The sequence below is a fragment of the Abramis brama genome (assembly GCF_963993115.1).
Source record: "Abramis brama genome assembly, chromosome: 25".
In the NCBI taxonomy this organism is placed as follows: domain Eukaryota; kingdom Metazoa; phylum Chordata; class Actinopteri; order Cypriniformes; family Leuciscidae; genus Abramis; species Abramis brama.
This window is the reverse complement of record NC_139987.1, coordinates 21,024,737-21,043,578: the sequence shown is the minus strand read 5'-3', so window position 1 is coordinate 21,043,578 and position 18,842 is coordinate 21,024,737. Positions and strand designations below refer to the sequence as shown.

The window sequence follows — 18,842 nt, the reverse complement described above, 5'->3', positions numbered from 1 at the left end:
AATAAAAGGCCTTGGTGACAACAGGCAAAAATGGTTTCTGTAATTTTTTTTTTGTTGATTCCACCAAAGAGTGTAAACAGTGCTGCTCTGTGATGCTATAAAACACTGCCTTGTTTAAGAATGTTTGGGAAACTTTCATTGCCAAATCACACTTACCCCTAGTTTCACAGACAAGGCTTAAGCCTAGTCCCAGGCTAAAATGCATGTTTGAGCTGTTTTAAGTGAAAGCAACTTACACTGATATATCTTAAAATATGTCAGTGCCATTGTTTTATCTCAAGATGCACAACAGCAAAGTTTTTTTCTAAGGCAGATTTCTAAGGCCTAATCCTAGCTTAATCTTAACCTTTAAGAAAGTTAACAGTGCCCATTTTAACATTGACTTTAAAAATCACCATCATGGGCTGATCGCATTTTATGAAGCCCCATTTCTGAAACAACAAAGAATTTCATCAGTTCACTGATAAGAAATATTTCAACAATCAGTATTAACATCATTTATATTTAAAAAGCAAGAAATGATACCAAACTCCTAAAAATCACTCTAACCAGATGCCTGAGAAAACCAGTGAGCCTTGAGAACATTTGCTATGCAAAAGCACACATGAATCTCTCCCTCTGTGTACCCATAATTCTCTCTGGTACCCGCAGAATGATTAATGCACACCAATATTGATTTTCCTCTTCTCCTTTTCAGAGTATCCCTTTTATTTATCCGTCTAAGCTTCGCTTGTCTCTGTCAAGAGTGGAAAAGGCACAGATTCAGAGAGGGTTGGGAATTCTGGGAATTCTGCTCACTGAGCACTGATGAACAGAAAAGGTTTTAAAACAGTTTGGCTGAAGAGGCACCATCCTAGAGCCACTTTCTCTCTGGTTTGCCTGTTTACACATGCTGTCCTTGGTGGGCTGGTTGACCCATTTTTCTCTAGATAACAATACTTCAACCAATCACAGGGAAAACTGAGGACAAGAGCCCCCAATCCTGCCTGTCATACACAGAAACATGGACTGCAGAGGCGAGAGCTCAGCCTCACCCAGCTTGGAGGAAAAAATCCGCAGTGGGACCAGTTAAAAACATAAGCAATCCTATCCCATTGTTTTGAATGCTACGCAACCTTTTTCTTTCATTTTCAAGCATGGAAATGTTTTAACTACAGGGTCAGATTTGTGTTCTCCTTTTCATAATTGTCAAAATGTAGGAATGTATTGATTGCTCTCGGCCCCACCGGCTAAACGATCTTGAAATATTGAGCATTTATGGGTATTTATGAAGCAGATTAGCGCTAATGAATCTATTCGTTACTGCTGGGCCTTGTTAGATTCAGTCCATTAAATGGGTGCTGGGTTAAATGTGTGCTTTGCCCCACGATGGGCGCCAAATGTGGTTTTCAGAAAATGGTCAGCTTGCTGCTCAATGGTTTTCAAAATGTCAACACCACATCGGGAAAACATGGAAAGGAAATTCTCCAGAATGCCTCCAGCTTCGGTTGACGCACAGCAAGCCTGAGGTGGGATTTGCTCACTCGGAAAGAAATGGCAAAACTGGCAGTCTTTACGGCATTTATTCTCCATCAATACGTGTAAGCTTCTCCGAGTGAGTAGATAGAATGTATTTTCATATGTTTGCCAAATCTGTCTGCGCTGAAATGCATTTGCTCACTGCGGAATATGAGCAGGGTTGAATGAGAAAGAGGGGAAAAACAGAATAGAAAGGGTCTGTCTCACTGGTGCTCTCTCTCTTTAGTGGTTGTTCTGGCCAGAGGTCTCAGTGCGAGGCATGTGTGCGGAATGCTAAGGACTCTCTAAAGTGCCTGTAGCGGTTTGTTCTGTGGCTCACCACTGCATAACACAGCCGCCTGCATCCAGATCTACCCACAATCCCCTGCGGCTAAAACACCTGAGCAATAGCAAATAATACTAAATATACTTCAGCCATAAAACCCCAGTTAGAAGTGCCTGCTAAGTCAATGAGCACTATTACTATCGCCAATACTTTGCACTAAAGGTACTGAATGTATTGTTTTGACTGTACTAAAGCATATAAATACCATACTATATTTGCAGAGATTTAGGAAACATGTCAAGTTTACATATGTTTCTCCGGAAAAACAAACAAACAATGCTACACAATGCTGTGTGTTCCGTGTCGGAATGCCTGTTTTTGTTTTGGTCTATGTGATCCCACCCACTGCCAATTTACTCAATAGTATTCCGACACTCTAGGTTGCCAGTTGGCAGAAAACAGAGTATTTCAATCATGAAAGCCAACAAACGAACTGGGTCAGAGATCACAGATTCGACCCAACCTAAAAAGGCCTTGGCATCTATCTAAAAAGCTATATGACCAGAGGAATATTAAAAATCAACTCATCAACTTACAGAGTAAGGCTCGGCGCCTTCCATTGTCAATTGTGCTCGTTCCTGTTGTGTGTCCTCAATCTGGCAACCCGCGTGAGCGTCGAGTCTGAGGAAAATGTGGAGGGGGAAACAACTCTCTCCAATATTTAGAATTTGGTCTGCAGTACCAATTTCAACCACTAGCTGTTATTATTACATACTGTACCTTTAATGGGGGTTTACAACCATAATTCCTCTCACAGTTTTTTATACTATGGACGTATAGACCTCAGATCTTCTGACTTATTAAAAATAGGAGGGCTAATGGTTTTCTAAGCGGACAGACTTGCAGTGTTCACTTTGCACATAATAAAATGGCAGACATACCATCCATCTACAATGAAAGAGGAACCGAGCTCTCTAACAGTTGAAAACAAAAACTTTTCAGAGTCCAAATGCACCAGAAAGAAATACAGATAGAAATGAATATTTTATAACAAAAAAGTATAGCTTTATTCTTACTTACATGAGGTCACTTAAAAAGCTTATTTATTTATAGCATATCGCAGAAGAATAGGTTTTAGAAAATTTTAGAGGGTCCATCAGCAAACGTACAGTACATCACGCGCACACACACACACACACTCCTCCAAAATGCCCTCATAAGCCTCTGTGGAAAGGTGAAAGTGTTCCACACGCAGTGAACTGTGTTTAAACTGTGTTTGTTTGCAGGAATATTGCTTTACCTATAAAATATTTAGCATGGAAAACACGCACAGACAAGCAGCAAGCTAATGTTTTGTGACAGCCGCTATTAAATGACAGACATCTGTCAGATTCATTGCACATTTTCTCTTTTCTATGTTAAAACACACCCATCTTGGGCTCCGACGTTCATATAGGAATATAATGTGCACACAAATTGAGATTGAGCATTAGACGTGAGATGTTTGAAGAATTTAAAGACTGCAGGCGAACATTTGTCACATTACTCCCTAAAGATGAATAAAAGATTCATATATCTCATTGGTATCTTTTACCCGTACAGAAAAATGCTACACATCTATGGAAAATGTCCCCGCTCGCTCCCCAGTCTAAACGACTTTTGATTCTTTATTGAATTTGCTAAATGCCCCATAAAACGAGCCGACAGCCCTGAGGGAAGGAAACAGTTGTGTAGACAAGTGTTCCATTTAGCTGATACGGATTTTCAAAACCGCGCTGCGTCTGGAAGGGAAGTAGGTCAGTACAGTGAATCTCGGTGACACGACTGCCACCGTCCACTTCTTCAGGATTAGACAGCCGTGAGCCGAGAGAGGAGCTCTTTATAAGAGCGTTACTGTGACAGCATGCCAAGTTAGAGACTAATAAATCTCACGTTGTCACCAACAGGACAAGAAATGACTTAAAGATGTGGATGTGTTTGCAAGAGCAGGGTTTAGGTTGTTAAACTGATGGGAAACCAAAAAAAAAGAAAAAAAAGCGAGGGCTAAGGACTGTAATTGGCTGAAACTTGTTAGATGCCTGTATATATTTTCAAATCACAGGAATAGTTCACCTCAAAATGTTGTCATTTACTTAGCTTCATGTTGCAAATCTGTTTAACTATTTTGAAGTGAATGTTTGAAAAATGTCCCGGTCAGTATGTTGAAAGTGATTGGCAACTAGATCTGTCAAGGTTAAAAAAAGCACCATGAACGTATCATAAAAGGTTTATATGACTCATGCACTATACTCATGAATGCACCACAATAACTCTGGGAATGTTGCTCTCAAATCAAATATGGCAGCATTGACGTCAATGACATTTGAGTCCCCATTCACTTTCATTATATAGAAACGAGCGGACACAGAGGCAAACCACTTTGGAACAGCATAAGATGACACTGGTGAACTATTCCTTTAAAGTAAGATAACACTGCATCCTTAGAAGTTCAAGCTCAAAGTATGCAGACATGTATCCAGTGTCCTACCTGAGACGAGTGGTACGGTGTCTCTCTCCCATGACACAACAGTGATGTAGTTCTCCACTGAGGAAGGAATAATGCACTTGAAGACCGCTACGCTGCCTCTCATCGCGGTGTGGTCCGCCACACGGACCGTATAGGGCTCTCGTAAAACTAGAGAGAAAGAGCTTGTGTCATTGGTTAAAAAACACACACTGATAAAACATGTAAAAATCCTTAAATCTGAAATGTTTCTTTCTTCTAGATTAATATGCAGAGGCAATTAGTCTTTTACCAAAATGTAAAAAGTTAAACACCATGGTACTATCAAAACATTGGTCTTTTTGTATGAGAATCCGACCAGCCCAACATAGCAACAGTGGCTCAACCAATGGCATGAGTTTAGGGCAGGACTATCTGTTTGTCTGACCAATAACAGATGGGGAGAGGGAAACCTGTTTGAAAACAGACATTATTTTTGCTATTCCATTTATTATCAGTAGCATTGCAGAAATTACACATTTGGCCTTAAAACAAGATACTGAAAAGTTTCCTAAGAGGAAAATTATTTGTTAAAAAAAAAGAGTAAATTCTACATTAGTACTTAATTCAAGCTTGTAGAAATTAAAGCGTAAATATCAACGTAATCAAATTAAGTAAAACCTACTCAACTTTTCTGATACTGGTGTTCCCATCATGCACTGGGGCATTCATAATTAATAAGGTTAATTTATTGCTTCAACTAAGTAGAAATTACTCAAAAAAAAAATTTACTGGCCAAGTTTAAAGTTACTTATTTACTTTGTTAATTTTAATTAACTTAATTAAGTAGAGTTTACTTAAAGGGATAGTTCACCCAAAAATGGGTGTCAAATGTCATCATTTGTCATCATCAACTGTTTGGTTACTGACATTCTTCAAAATATCTTCTTTTGTTTTCAGCAGAAGAAAGAAATTCATACAGGTTTGGAAGAACTTGAGGGTGAGTAAATGATGATAGAATTTTTATTTTTGGGTGAACTATCCCTTTAATTCCATATGTGAATATCTGCATGCAAAAACTATATATACATTTTAAGCATAAATTAATTATATTGTTTTATGAGCAATGATTTGCTACAAGCTAGTTAGGTACAGGGACATTCTGATTCTAAAGATAATTTGATTGGACAAAAATGTCTGTGGTACAGGATGAGTCATCAATAGTTTTGGTCCATTTTCCGAGAAAAGTCCATTTCAATTGTGTATATCAGCTAAAAGAATGAGTTTTGTCAACATTTAGGAGTACATAGATTAGCCTCAAAGCAAATAGACATCTACTAAAATCCACAATACCTTCAAATCTTTTTGTGTCTTTAAAACATTTACAACAATCTATATTATCTTTAAACACTCACCGGCCTTAATATGAACATCTTGGCTTCTAATTTTCCCTGAAGGATTTTCCGCTGTGCAATAGTAAGTGTTGTCATGGATCACTTTGCTAAAGCTGGACGGAGGAAAGTGGAAGATCTGGAGAGTGCCGTTTGGGTGGACATGGCGGATCCCTGGGACGTTGTAGCTCTCCTCGCCGGTGGCCAGATACCAGCGCAGGGTAGCAGGCGGCACCGCTGCTGCAGGACAGGGAACCAGAGTCCCCGTGGTGCTGGCGAACACTACCTCTTGCAGAGATGCATTGACAAAATACAAGCTGGAATGTAGGTCTTCACTGAGAACTGCAGGAGACAACAGAGGACATGCGGTTAGTGTCTGAACTGTTCATGCAGACTGAACCATTTTTAGAGTTAATCAGAACATAAGGTTCTTACTCTCTGTTTGAAAATACTAACAGCTTGTTTGTCACAGCTGGTCTTCACATCTCCAGGGACGCATTACTTTAACAGCTCATAAATATATTAAAACAGTTAGTCTTGGCACTTTTTAGTCACTATGGTCCATTAGATTCAAGATTCAGAGTCATGCTTGCATAGACAAAAACCTCTCAGATTTGGAGCTCAAATGGATTGCGCTGTTTCAGGTAACTCTAAACAGAAAGCTTACTGACCAAGTCTTAAAGGGATAGTTCACCCGAAAATAAAAATTCTGTCATCATTTACGCACCCTCAAGTTGTTTCAAACCTGAATGAGTTTCTTTCTTCTGCTGAACACAAAAGAAGATATTTTGAAGAATGTCGGTAACCAGACAGTTGATGGGCCCCATTGACTTCCATAGTATTTTTTTTCCAACTATGGAAGTTAATGGCTACATCAACGTGTTTGATTACCGACATTCTTCAAAATATCTTCTTTTGTGTTCAACGGAAGAAAGAAACTGGAACAACTTGAGGGTGAGTAAATGATGGCAACATTTTCATTTTTGGGTGAACTATCCCTTTAAATCTTTCAAATTAAACACAGATTGTACCGGAAATATGCCAAATTGAGCTAAATATCAGCTTAGTGAGCAATTTCTCCACTGGGGCTTTTAAAAGAGGAAGATTTCATTGAAACTATATCATTTTTCATGTTTTAACACAATCATTTATTATATTTTTAATGGCCATTGCTTTGGCAATACGACAACACAGTTATGCCAATAAAGCCCTAATGGATTTGAATTGATTTGTTCACATATAGCTTATTCTTAAATAACAGACGGGCATACTGGGAACAAAACACAATTTCAGTGCCCTGGAGTATTTTATAGATAATGGAGCTCAGTTTTAGGCCATGGAAAAGCTACTATTGTCCAAAAGCACATAAAAAATAAAATATTTATACCCATACTCTAGTTGATTCCCTAAGATGAAAAACACAGATTAATGGAAATAGATGGAATAGTGGAATCAGCAGGAAAAAAAAAAGAAAAAGAAAGAAAAAGCATATTTCTTATCCATTTGACTTTAGTTGTGGTCAAAAATCTACTTGCTTGAAAAACAGGTACAAAGTTACCGCGCAATTCGTCAACGTCGCAACATCCTTTTTAAAAGTCAGCGAGTTTTTTTTTTTAAACAAAGAGAGACACATATCAAACTTAACATTTCATATATATTATCTATATTGCGTTAAGCGTATATCTTTCTCTTCTTTTCAGCGTTTAACACAAAAGCCTAAACGCATTTATAATCCAACACTGTGAACTTCTTTTTTTTTGCACACAAAACATTAAAACCCACTAAGGTCTTTCGATTGATAATCCAGAGCAAAGCACCAGTGTAAGATCAAAAGAACTTTGGATCTTAAGAACAAGCATTAAATATTAAAAGACTTTATGTCAATACTGAGAATCTACAGTGATACATGGCAGCATTTTAACAGATATTATATGCACTGCCACTGTATACAATTTTATAAAAACATTATTATTATAAAACTATTTAATAAACAAACTTAAATAACAAAAATAATAAGTAAAAAGTCAATCAGATGAAAATTATATGTAATATTTCTTTAGTAGGCCTATTTTTGATATATCTATATTTATTATATACCTTTATATATACCAAATAAAATTTAATATTTTCAGAATATGCTGCTATGGCAAAAATATTTTCACTTTGGGAATCCATTAGACACAAAATAAAGCTGATATCCAGACATGATTTACCACAGACATCATGCAGTAAGTTTCTGGATTCAAGCATTGATGGACTCTTCATCCTTAAAAATCTGCATGGTCAGCGTCTGTCAATCTGATTCAAGTTCAGATAGTAAAACCCAGCACATGCTTCGCGACGCAGTCAGAATCGCTCTGCTCTCTATTATCTAAACGATAGAAACGGCCAGACACGACTCTTCAAATATGAATTGAATGAATTTATAATTAATCTGGCTTTTTTAGAAAGTGCTTCAGGCTGTTTGATTAACAGCGATTCTTATCAGCCTGAAATAACGGACAGAGCGCTTTCTTTGTCACTGCTTGTTTCTGTCTTTCAGAGCCGATCATTGTAAATTCCCGCTGAGAGAGTCTCTAACGCGCTGTCCCTCTGTGGTCCTGTCTGGGCTTGACTCAGGGTGATATTTATGGGGTGAGCATGTGACAGCTCAAGGGCAGAGACCATTTTAAAGTCAAGCTGATCTCAGGGCATGGTGGTCAGGCAAGCGTGCATTTTGCTTTAACAATCTATGAGATTAAGATGAAGGTCTGGGTAACATTTAACAGTGCCCAAAAACGAAAATTCTGTCATTAATTTCTCACCCTCATGTCGTTCAAAACCTGTAAGACTTTCGTTCATCTTCGGAACACAAATGAAGATCTTTTTGATGAAATCTGAGAGTTTTCTGTCCTTCCATTGACAGTTCAACCCCCAGAAAGGTAGTAAAGACATCATTAAAGTAATCCATGTGACTCCAGTGGTTTAACCTCAATTTTATGATAAAATTTATATACATTTATTTATATAAATAAAGTGGTAAATTGTGGTATATTTTGTGCAAACAAAGCACTCTTCATAAAACTGAGGTTAAACCACTGCAGTCACATGGATTACTTTAATGATGTCTTTACTACCTTTCTGGGCCTTGAAAGTGGTAGTTACGTAGCTGTCAAACTCAGATTTCATTAAAAAAGATCTTCATTTGTGTTCCGAAGATGAACAAAAGTCTTATGGGTTTGGAACGACATGAGGGTGAGCAATTAATGACTGGATTTTCATTTTTGGGTGAACTATCCCTTTAAATTTGTTTATGCAGGCCAAATAAGACAGGTTCTACATTCTACATTAACAATGAGTTCTATATATCCGATCAGTCATGAGTAGTTTCAAACATGTTAAAATTATTAAACACACACACACACACAGGTTGAGGAGAGACCTCCTGATATGATGTAGTACATGAAAGTGCTATATAAATGCCTCATTCATTGATGAACCCACAAATGAGACAAAAGGTAGTCAAAACTTTTAAAAAGTATAGCGATAAAAATAAGTATTTCACTGTTAAATTAACAGCAAAGGTTTATTTAAAAAAATCAAACCTATTTAATATAACTGAATTTACCTCAACATTCAATTTCAGCAAACAAGAGAGTAATTTTAAGATCACATTAGATAAAAAAATAAAAAAATAAATACATTTTCAGATTTTTTTTAGTTACTAAAGAAAAGAAGAAAACGAGTTCTCAGTAAAGAAATGAGTGTGACAGGTCTGACTGGGCGTTTGTAATGAGGAGCATTTGAGCAGAATGACAGTTGCATTTAGGATGAGCAGAAATATGGGTTTGTCTTTTGAAAACACATTAACATTTGACCACTGATAGTGTGTAACCAGCCATCACGAGACTCTTTTCAAAACAAGCCAGGCGATTTATTTAAGTGATGTGACGTGCGATCGATATTTACCCTGCAAACCGCATGGGCGCCTCTGGTATTAACCCTTACAAACCTGAGATAGGACTGTTTGTGTTCAAAATGATCAGGACAGACACATTAAACCCTTACAAAAAGTTGTAACTGTACACTAATGGAATAAATTTGCCTAATTGAAATATTTTTTGGAAGCTTTGAAAAATGTCATGATAAATTGCTTATATAATGCAAAAAAGGTCTAAAAACATGTTAAACATGGTAATACCATTATACGTTTTCATAAGTGAAATAGCCCCTGACCATTCCAAAACTACATCAAATATGTGTAGATGATTTTAATATTTCAATCATGAACTGAGCACATATATAATTCTCAAAAATAAACAAATGTCCAAAATCACATTGTGCCAAGTTCACAAATTTATACCCTGAATAACCTGGTACTAAATCTGCACATTTGATAAAATCCAATGTATTTTTCAAAGATTTGAGTATTTTTATGATGAACTGCTTATGTATAATTCAGAAAAATAAATGAAAAAAACCCCCCAAAAAACAATGGAATAACATGGATGGTTGTTGGATGATTTAAATATTTTCATGATTAATTCATAAAAACATATGTTGCCTCTGCAGGTTTTAAAGGACCAGTTTTTTAAATCAATTATTGTTTGGATAATTCGATTTTCATGACGAATTGCTTGTGCATAACTCGCTTGTGCAATAATAAACATTATGTTGGAATGTCTTAAAACAGTGTAAAGTATAAAATCAGAATCTCTCTGAGGATGAAATCTTGGCCCTGGTGTGGGTGGATGGGTCACTCTGTTGGCTGCAGGCCCACTGTGTCTGCGCTGTTGTCTGTGCAGCAAACAGGAGGGGTGGTTCCTCCCCGCGGGCTGCGGAACCTTGACGGAACGTCACGGGCTCGAGGTAATTAAGGCAGGGGCGTGCGGAAAGCCAGAGAGTGCAGGGGGAGCCCGGAACAGCAGCCAGGATAGTCAGAATTCCTGTCCTTGCCCCAGGGCTACAGCGGGCCGGGCGTCAGGGAGCTGTAGCGGAGCACCGCAATTTAACCAGTTTGCAATTTGCTCTCATGAATATTAAGCACAGCCCAGCCGTGTCCGGGTTAATAGACCCCCGCTCACTGCCAATATGTAAAGCCGAAGAAATCCCCCAGATGCCAAGAAAGGGGGAGCAGCACAAGTCCCACAGGAAAAGTCAAGTTTCTGTGTTTTTTTTTTTTTATCTCTTAAGTGAGATGATTTAAATATCATCTGAATAATGTCAGAGCAAACGTTCGTTTAGAGCCTCCCTCCCTGGTGGTGAGAAGGAGATCAAACGGCCTCCGCGGATCTACATCAATTACGAGAGCCGCCGCCGCTGATGTCTGAATCTAAAGGACGAGCTGAACCAGTCTCGGCTGCTCACGCTGGGATCCCGGAGACACGTGCAATACGACAACTCCTTGAGATTCACAAAACTATGCATGTATACTTATTTAAGCAACAAATCGAATTATTGATTTATTGAAAAACTTGAAAAATATTCTAATACGACTTTTTAAGAAAAGGTACATTACAGTACCAGTTATCAGCCAGGTACATTTTCAGAAATGTAACATTTAATTTAATGTGTAACTTGTTTCTTTGTAATTATTTGTAAAATGTAGCCTACTTGTCATTTCTGAGTGAAAATGGTTTCAAAATAAACTCTACACAAAAGTAAAAAAAACGTTCACTGTATATCAGGGGTGAGAATCTTTTGCTACCTCACAACTCGATTCAAATCAATTCTTGAGGTCACGATTGGATTAAAAATCGGTTCTCAATTTTGAATCAAATTTCGATTTGATGTCTTGAAGAAAAGAAATTCCGCTGAATTAAATGTGGTCAAAGTTAACCCAATATTATAAAGCAAATGCCATTTAAGCTGACTGCAATCATTGTACACATGACTGGCAGTCTTCTGTAATAAAGCAATTTCATTTCATTTTTGTTATTAAAAATAGGAATAAAGAAGCAAATTACAAACAATACGGCAAATAAAATAGAGAAATATTTCTAAATATTCAAAAGTTTATCAGGTACAGTAGCATAATACAAAATTTGAATGATCAAATGTAAAAATAAAACACTGTATAGTCTATTAAATATAAATTGATTCATATTAAAGATACAAAAGTGATTCAGTCAAAAGCAGTGAGTGATTTTTTAAATTAAAATGAATGAAACAGACAGCAACAGTTTATGAGGCTGCTGTCCCTTTAAGAATGAATGCACAGATCTAAAAGACTGTTACACATCTGATTTATTTACATTCGTTTAGGTCATAACAGACTGTGTGTTTCCATGAAAACTTAACACAATGTGCATTTGTGTGTGTGTTTGACCATGCAAGCGCAATAAGCTGTGAAAGATAACTGAATACGGGATCAAATGGATCTTTTTTCACGGCTTACTGTGCTTAATAACACTCTAACGTGTCAAAAAAAAAAAAAAATAGTACTGCGAAGTTAAAGAGGTGTAACACTTTAGAAAATTGATTTTTGACATTTGTGAATCGGTAGAAGATAGAATCGCGATTCATATGTGAATGGATATTTCGCCCTACTGTATATTTAAGCTTTTAGTCAATTTGCATTTAAAATATACAGTCTTTCTCTTCAGGAAAAACAGTGCAAAAATACTGATGACTCATCCTGCACTATGTAGATTTTTGTTCAGTCAAATTCTCTCTATAATGTCCCTCCCCCCAATACTACATGCAACTGACTAGAAAGTAATCATGATTTCTGGTAAAGCCTATTGGCTCTTTATTTATAATTTGCGGACAACCCAAAATCCTCCTTCCAAAAATGGCAGCCAATGCAATGTCAGCAAATTTGATGGCCAAGAGCCTTTTCCAAATAGCTAAAAGGTTGTAGGGCTTCCTCTGAATCCTTTGTTGTTTATAGAGTATCAGGCTTGCTCAGGACACTCGTTTCCTTGTGTTTATCACATAGACACACACACTCACACCAAAAAAAAAAAAGCAGCTCCACAGTGATAGACTCACGCTGTCTTTATTCCCCATGGGAGCATCAGTGGTGAAAAAAACAAAAAACAAAGATAGGTAATTATCAATTCCACAATTTCCACTCTATAGATAAGAGATTTTCAACAACCAAACTAAATTAAGCCCAAGAAAAAAAGCCAGATCTGAATTATGATAGACAAAAATATTGATTTTGCCCTTTTTTGAACAAAATCAGATGCTAGCATTGTCAATTGTCGTTTTTCAATTGACTAAATATATCATGTAAATATATAAAAAGCTGTTATTTAAACAATTTCAGTACATATTTATACTGAATTGTTAAATAATTATCCAGTATATTTAATTACACACGTACATGTGCAAATACTGTACATCTGGCTTTAAAGATATTGATGTCAACCACTGAAAAATCAATCTTAGTTCACCTCTAGAGTCTAAATCCTTCCAGTAACTCTGTATTGTTTGGTTTTGTTCATCAGCTTACAGTATCCCGATGTCTCAGTTTCTGGCCTCTTCTAAACATGTGCCTGTGCTAATATTTGGGTGTGAGTCTCAGGTCAGCTCCTCTCCTCGCAGAAAGCTCGCGCCCCTGCAAACTCACGCAGCCAAGCAGATGTAAATGTATTCGGAACATTTAGTGCTCAGGATTAATCTAATTATAATTTAATCATCTGATCAAACAGCAATTAGCATAATCACTTCTGGGGACGGGCCGACAGAGAATGCAGTGGAAACAGAACAGACCCGAGGCGAGAGCAGCTTCAATGAGACATTTGCTGGGATCTCTGTAAATGTTACACATTTCTGGGTGTTGAAATTCTGCCCATTTTTTATTTTTTTTTCATCTGCTTTGCTACATGGACACATTCAGTGGTCAAACAGACTTTGTTAACTCATGGACAAAAATCAAGGATGTAAGCACATATTCAGGACTGCAGGGGACCAGATTTAACCCATTTTATCCCTCATTCTTTTTTAAAAAATAGATTTTTTTAATAAAAGAATGCTCTGAATGGAATCATAATACAGTTTTGCGAGGGCAATAAACACCACAGATATTGAGGGCGAAACATCACCTACAATATTCAGATTTAATTCACATTAATTGGAAAACCATTGTTGATTGTTAATATGAATATTTGAGATGATGTAAAAAATGTATTATGATTCAATAGCCTACAGATTGTATTTAGGTCAATAGGCATTTATGATATTTAACTTCCATTTTGTAATGTAAACATTAGGTATAAATGGGTAAAACTTCATATGCCGTAAAAAATCATTTTTTTCAGGTAACCTAAAATGTGCTTTATTTAGTAACTAAATTAAGACCAACCGGTATTATTCCTTGAATAATATAAAATATTATTTAGTGACCGAATATCACATGGAAATCACATTACATTAAGGTCTCCTTAAGGTATTAACATGCACTTTAAAACAAATTATTTACTTTATTAAAAAGATGTACATTACAGCCATTTAGCCAAAATTAAAATCTGGAGATAATTATTATTTGGAAATCCTGAATCAAGTCATATCTATTTTCATATATATATATATGATTTTCCAAATTATGATTTACGAATTAACATATTCTATGAATGTTTGCAATTAATGAACGTTATTACAAAGTCTCACTGAAAAAGATATGAGACAGATCGATAGATCGAAAGATCTACATCCACTCCTTTTCACCTATTAACAGATTAAAGCTCACCAAAAACAGCCTCTACAACTCTTTTCTTTCACAACAACAGACCAAGAGCACCACTGACAGGAAAACTCTCAGTCTCATTTAAGATCACAGTGGATGGAGCAACCCAGTGGTTTGTGCTAAAGTCATCAAGCTTCTTTACTAAAAAAAAAAAAAAAAAAAAATCCTGAAAGTCCTCATCAGTGTAAAACACGAAGTGCTTTTTCTGCCAAGTCATCAAAGCAGGAAATAAATACACATTACGTCCACCAGCACAGGCCCGTCTGTCAGGCATATTTCCTGCTGATTGACAATAAGCTGTGCTGATGGAAAATATGAACACTGATCAGCCTTACTTCTAGCTAAACAGTTAGTACAAGCAGATCATCAAAATGTCATTATGCCAAACGACTCCTGGAATTACTGATATGCTGGAGAAAGAGCTACTAGGTTGAGTGGAGCTGTGTGGCTGTGTGTGTGTGTGTGTGTCCTACAGAGTCTAACTCACACCACACGTTTATATTTCTAATACACATTGTGCTTTACTACTACTGGCATAGATTTAACCTTCTCAGCTACTTTATTACTTATACAATATTAAAAAGCACCAATACGGTATCTGTATGAAACATATGATAAAATCCCTTTTAACTTCTATGCATTTTTTTTTTTTTTTACAAATAAAACAAAGAAAGTTGGTGTACGTTTTAAAAGAAAATAATATATCAGACTTTCTACTCCATAATTTCTTGCCATCTATGTGTAATTATTTGTGTAATTTACTAGCAATTTCAGAGTGAAAACTGTTTCAGAGTAAACACCATTTTTTTTCAGTGTATCATCTATGGCGAGTTAGGGCTTACGTAACTATATTATTTTGGGGCAGAGTTGTCCCTAATAAGTGAGATAAATCTCAAAAATAAATATTAATAATTAAAGTAAATTATGTTCTTTAAAAAAATCTAAAAATACAAAAGTATGTCTAATAAAAATGGAAATCTGTCTAAAAAACTATTCATAAATAAAGTAAATCTTGGTTAGTTTTTGTTTTCTAAAAATGAAAACACTTAAGAATAGCCTAAATAATAACCATAATAATGTAAAAACAACAAGAATATGTTTGCTTTACTTAATATTCTATGCGCGTTCAGGAACAATGACTATGGAACAAGGAACAAAACAATGAATCTACAGTGTTTTGAAACCAAGTTGATTTTAATGCGTATCAAATGATTTGTAGAACATTATCAGTTTGCTTTGCTTTCAGGACTGTAAATAAGGCCTTGATTTGTCTCCACAATGCACATCACATCAGTGCAGCTGCAGTCTTAAAAACCCAGGCGTACAGTTGAGCAAAACAAATGGATATGCCCACACACTTTTGTCTGTTTGATCTGGACTCAGCTAAAAGCTCTCTTAAAAACCATCTCATGGAAAGCGACAGCTGATTGGACACTTTGCTTTACGCCGCGCTGTTTACTCGTGTCCATTTGAGTGTATGTCAGAGTTGGCCCCTAGCATCAGTTTACAAAAACAACATCGCACCTACTTTGGGCTCCGTCTGTGCGAGGATGCTTATGTTGTTCCAATTACATTTGTGTGTTAATATGCACACGGTCTCGAGAGCTCTTCACCAACACAAGAGCCATTGAAAACAACTCAGCATGATTTTACATGCTAAAACATTTGTTGTTCAATATTAGAAAGCTGAGCTTGGAAAAAGCAGTGCGAATGTTATTAGGACTACATTATACATTTTTTATTAACTATATTAATTGTGCATCTACACTCTTGGTGGTTCTGTGGTTCTGTCAGGCGCTTCATATAGAACCGTTCAGTGTTTCCCATCATGTAATAATTTTATGAATTTATTTCGAAATAATTTGTTTTGGTTTAATTTGAATAAAAACAATTATGAATTAAACAGGTCAAAACATACTATATCAATGGGGGGAAATGAAATAATATGTTAAAATGTGAAAGTATTATGCAATCATTTAAAGTCCCCCAGTGGTGAAAATCAAGCTTTTAATGTTGTTTATATGTCTATGTGGTGTTTTTAATATGCTTTAGGACAAACCATGTGTAAATTCATAAGTCAGCACCATTGCTGAGTATTTTCTCCTTAAAACTGCAGTGAACCAAAGACAGTCTCAAAAACGCGGTTTGAAATCGCTGGTGTTTCTGACGTCACAAACTACCTACCTAATTTGCATATTCATAGAACCGTGTATACTAAATTAGGCAAGGGTTGTAGAGTTACATTCAAGCTATTTTGAAGCTATTATGAAGATTTTTTTTTCAAAGAAAAAACTTTTAAATTTGTAATTTAGGTGATCAAAGATGAGTTTTAAGGGAAACCATTATTGACTACAAAGGGACTTTAAGACATTTCTGCTTATGTAACGGAGGCCAGCTACTAAAGAGCTGTGCAGGTAAACCTCACTCCCCTGATCTCAAGAGGCGCACTAGCGACTGGCGCTGATGGTCTTTAGTGTCCTTGTTAGCGTGCCCTCCTCCCATGCCGGAAACGAAACGTTGGTTCGAATCTCACTCTGAGTGGTTGCGAGTAGAACCGGACATTGGGGTTACATTGGTGCCGTGACCCGGATGGGAGTGAGTGTAATAAAGGCCAGCTAGTAAAGAGCTGTGCAGGTAAACCTCACTCACCTGGCCTCAAGAGGCGCACTAGCGACTGATGCTAGATGCTGCGGTTTTTAGTGTCCTTGTTAGCGCCTGCCTCCCATGCTAGAAAAGCTTGTTCGAATCCCACTCGGAGCGGTTACACTTATATAGAACCTTTTTGGCATCAAGGTTTCTTTAAAATTGATTCAAGAACCCTAGGGTTCTATATAGGATCCCAAATGAACCTTCTTTTCTAAGAGTGTACAAGCTGCAACTGCACTGATCAACAAAAAAGGAAAAAATAAAAAATCTCAAAAGGGATATTTAAGAGACCAGAAAATTAATTAAACCTTCCAGATAAATACCCTAAACAAGCACGCCACGTTTTCCTCTGCTACTCATTACGGAAACACTTCCGGGGTCACCTGTACAGAAAGCTCCAAGGCCACTGCGCCAACATACATTTCAGGGGTTTCCATAGAGACCAGTGGAGAACTGGGCTGTGAGCTTAACCAAATCATGAAAGGCTCATTTTGTATGGCTTCTTTTCTCTCTCTCTCTCTCTCTCTCTCCCCCACACACCCGCAAGAAACATGCTACACTGGCCAGAGAGAGCGAGATCGAGAGAGAGAGAGAGAGAGAGAGAGAGAGAGAGAGAGAGAGAGAGAGAGAGAGAGAGAGAGAGCTCACTGCACTGACAGCAGCGGCACTGCATCAGAACGCTGATCAATGGAGCCTCAGAGACCCACATACACGACTAGAAAGCAGTGGCACAAATGGGACCATATTGATTCAAAGAGAAACACTTAAAATGCTTTTTAAAAATGCTCATTTGAACACAGTTCAGTAGACATGCACCACTCAATTGGCCAAAAACAAAATCCCTCTGAAATGATAATCAATTTCATTGATACACCATCAATTGAGGTTAAACGATTGTGTCCATTTCCTACTTCATCGCAGCCCTGCAGAAAACTGATAAAGCTTGGAAAAAATAATTCAAAAGACTGAAAATTAGACTGATATGATTCAATAGAATGTGGCCTCATGGCATTCAACAACACACTTTATGCTAAAACATTGCTGTGTACGCTTTGTGTGTGTGAGTGTGTGTGTGTGCATCCTATCAAAATGCATCTCCAGTTCTTGCTATCACCGGTCAGTCTATGTGGAGAGGCCTGGGTCTGATATTAACGCTCCACAGTGTTACTCTGTTAAAACCACCTAAATGGCCCCATTTTCTCCTTGCTTCCTCCCCCCACCCCTCATAACCCCCCTTTCACTCTCTCTCTATTCCACCACAAACACACCCATCCTGATTTAGCCCAGCAACCAGCACCCACTCACTGTCTCTCCATTTTAAAGCCATCAACACTTGCCTCCTGTCGAGCATTTGCGGTAGAATTGTTTTTTTTTAGAGGTCAATATGATTCGGACACCCACATGGAATTATTAATTTTTTTTTATTTTATAAATGTTTTGTGAAAAGGTCACAGTGAAAGCATTCCATAAAGTACCAATTGAGTGACAGCGAGTTATTTTTTCATTCAATGCTCCAGTGCTTCTTCTTGAAACATGGCGGCTGTGTCACTATGCCACAATACAGCAATTTTTTGTAATTCTTTTTCTTTTTTTAGATGCTTTACAGGATTTTATTGGTGCTTTTTAAATTAATAAAAACTGCTTAATTACTTTAATTTCCTATTTTTTGTGTTTTTAAAAAGTATACCAGCAAATCTGTTTTTCTACACTTAAAATAAAATATGTATGATATGTCAAATGTTAGATGTAAAAATATAATAAGGTCAAATATAAGAAAGGGAAGGAATAACAAAACAAAATTTGTCACATCAAATCAGGTTTGGTCCAAACAGGATGTCAAGATTCATATTTTTGACATTCTTGATGCAC

The 18,842-nt window shown here is 36.9% G+C and overlaps 2 protein-coding genes across 2 annotated transcripts in view; one reads left to right on the top strand and one right to left on the bottom strand.

The window, feature by feature from the left end:
* Positions 1-18,842, top strand: part of rps25 (ribosomal protein S25) — a 160,749-nt gene that overhangs the window by 131,288 nt on the left and 10,619 nt on the right. The window lies entirely within an intron of this gene.
* dscama (Down syndrome cell adhesion molecule a) overlaps positions 1-18,842 on the bottom strand; it is a 75,880-nt gene that overhangs the window by 55,966 nt on the left and 1,072 nt on the right. The window contains exons 2-3 of the mRNA XM_084104713.1: positions 5,681-5,998; positions 4,311-4,457 (exon numbers count right to left, since the gene is read on the bottom strand). Coding sequence (XP_083960839.1) covers positions 4,311-4,457; positions 5,681-5,998 — 465 coding nt within the window. The remainder of the gene's footprint in view (positions 1-4,310; positions 4,458-5,680; positions 5,999-18,842) is intronic.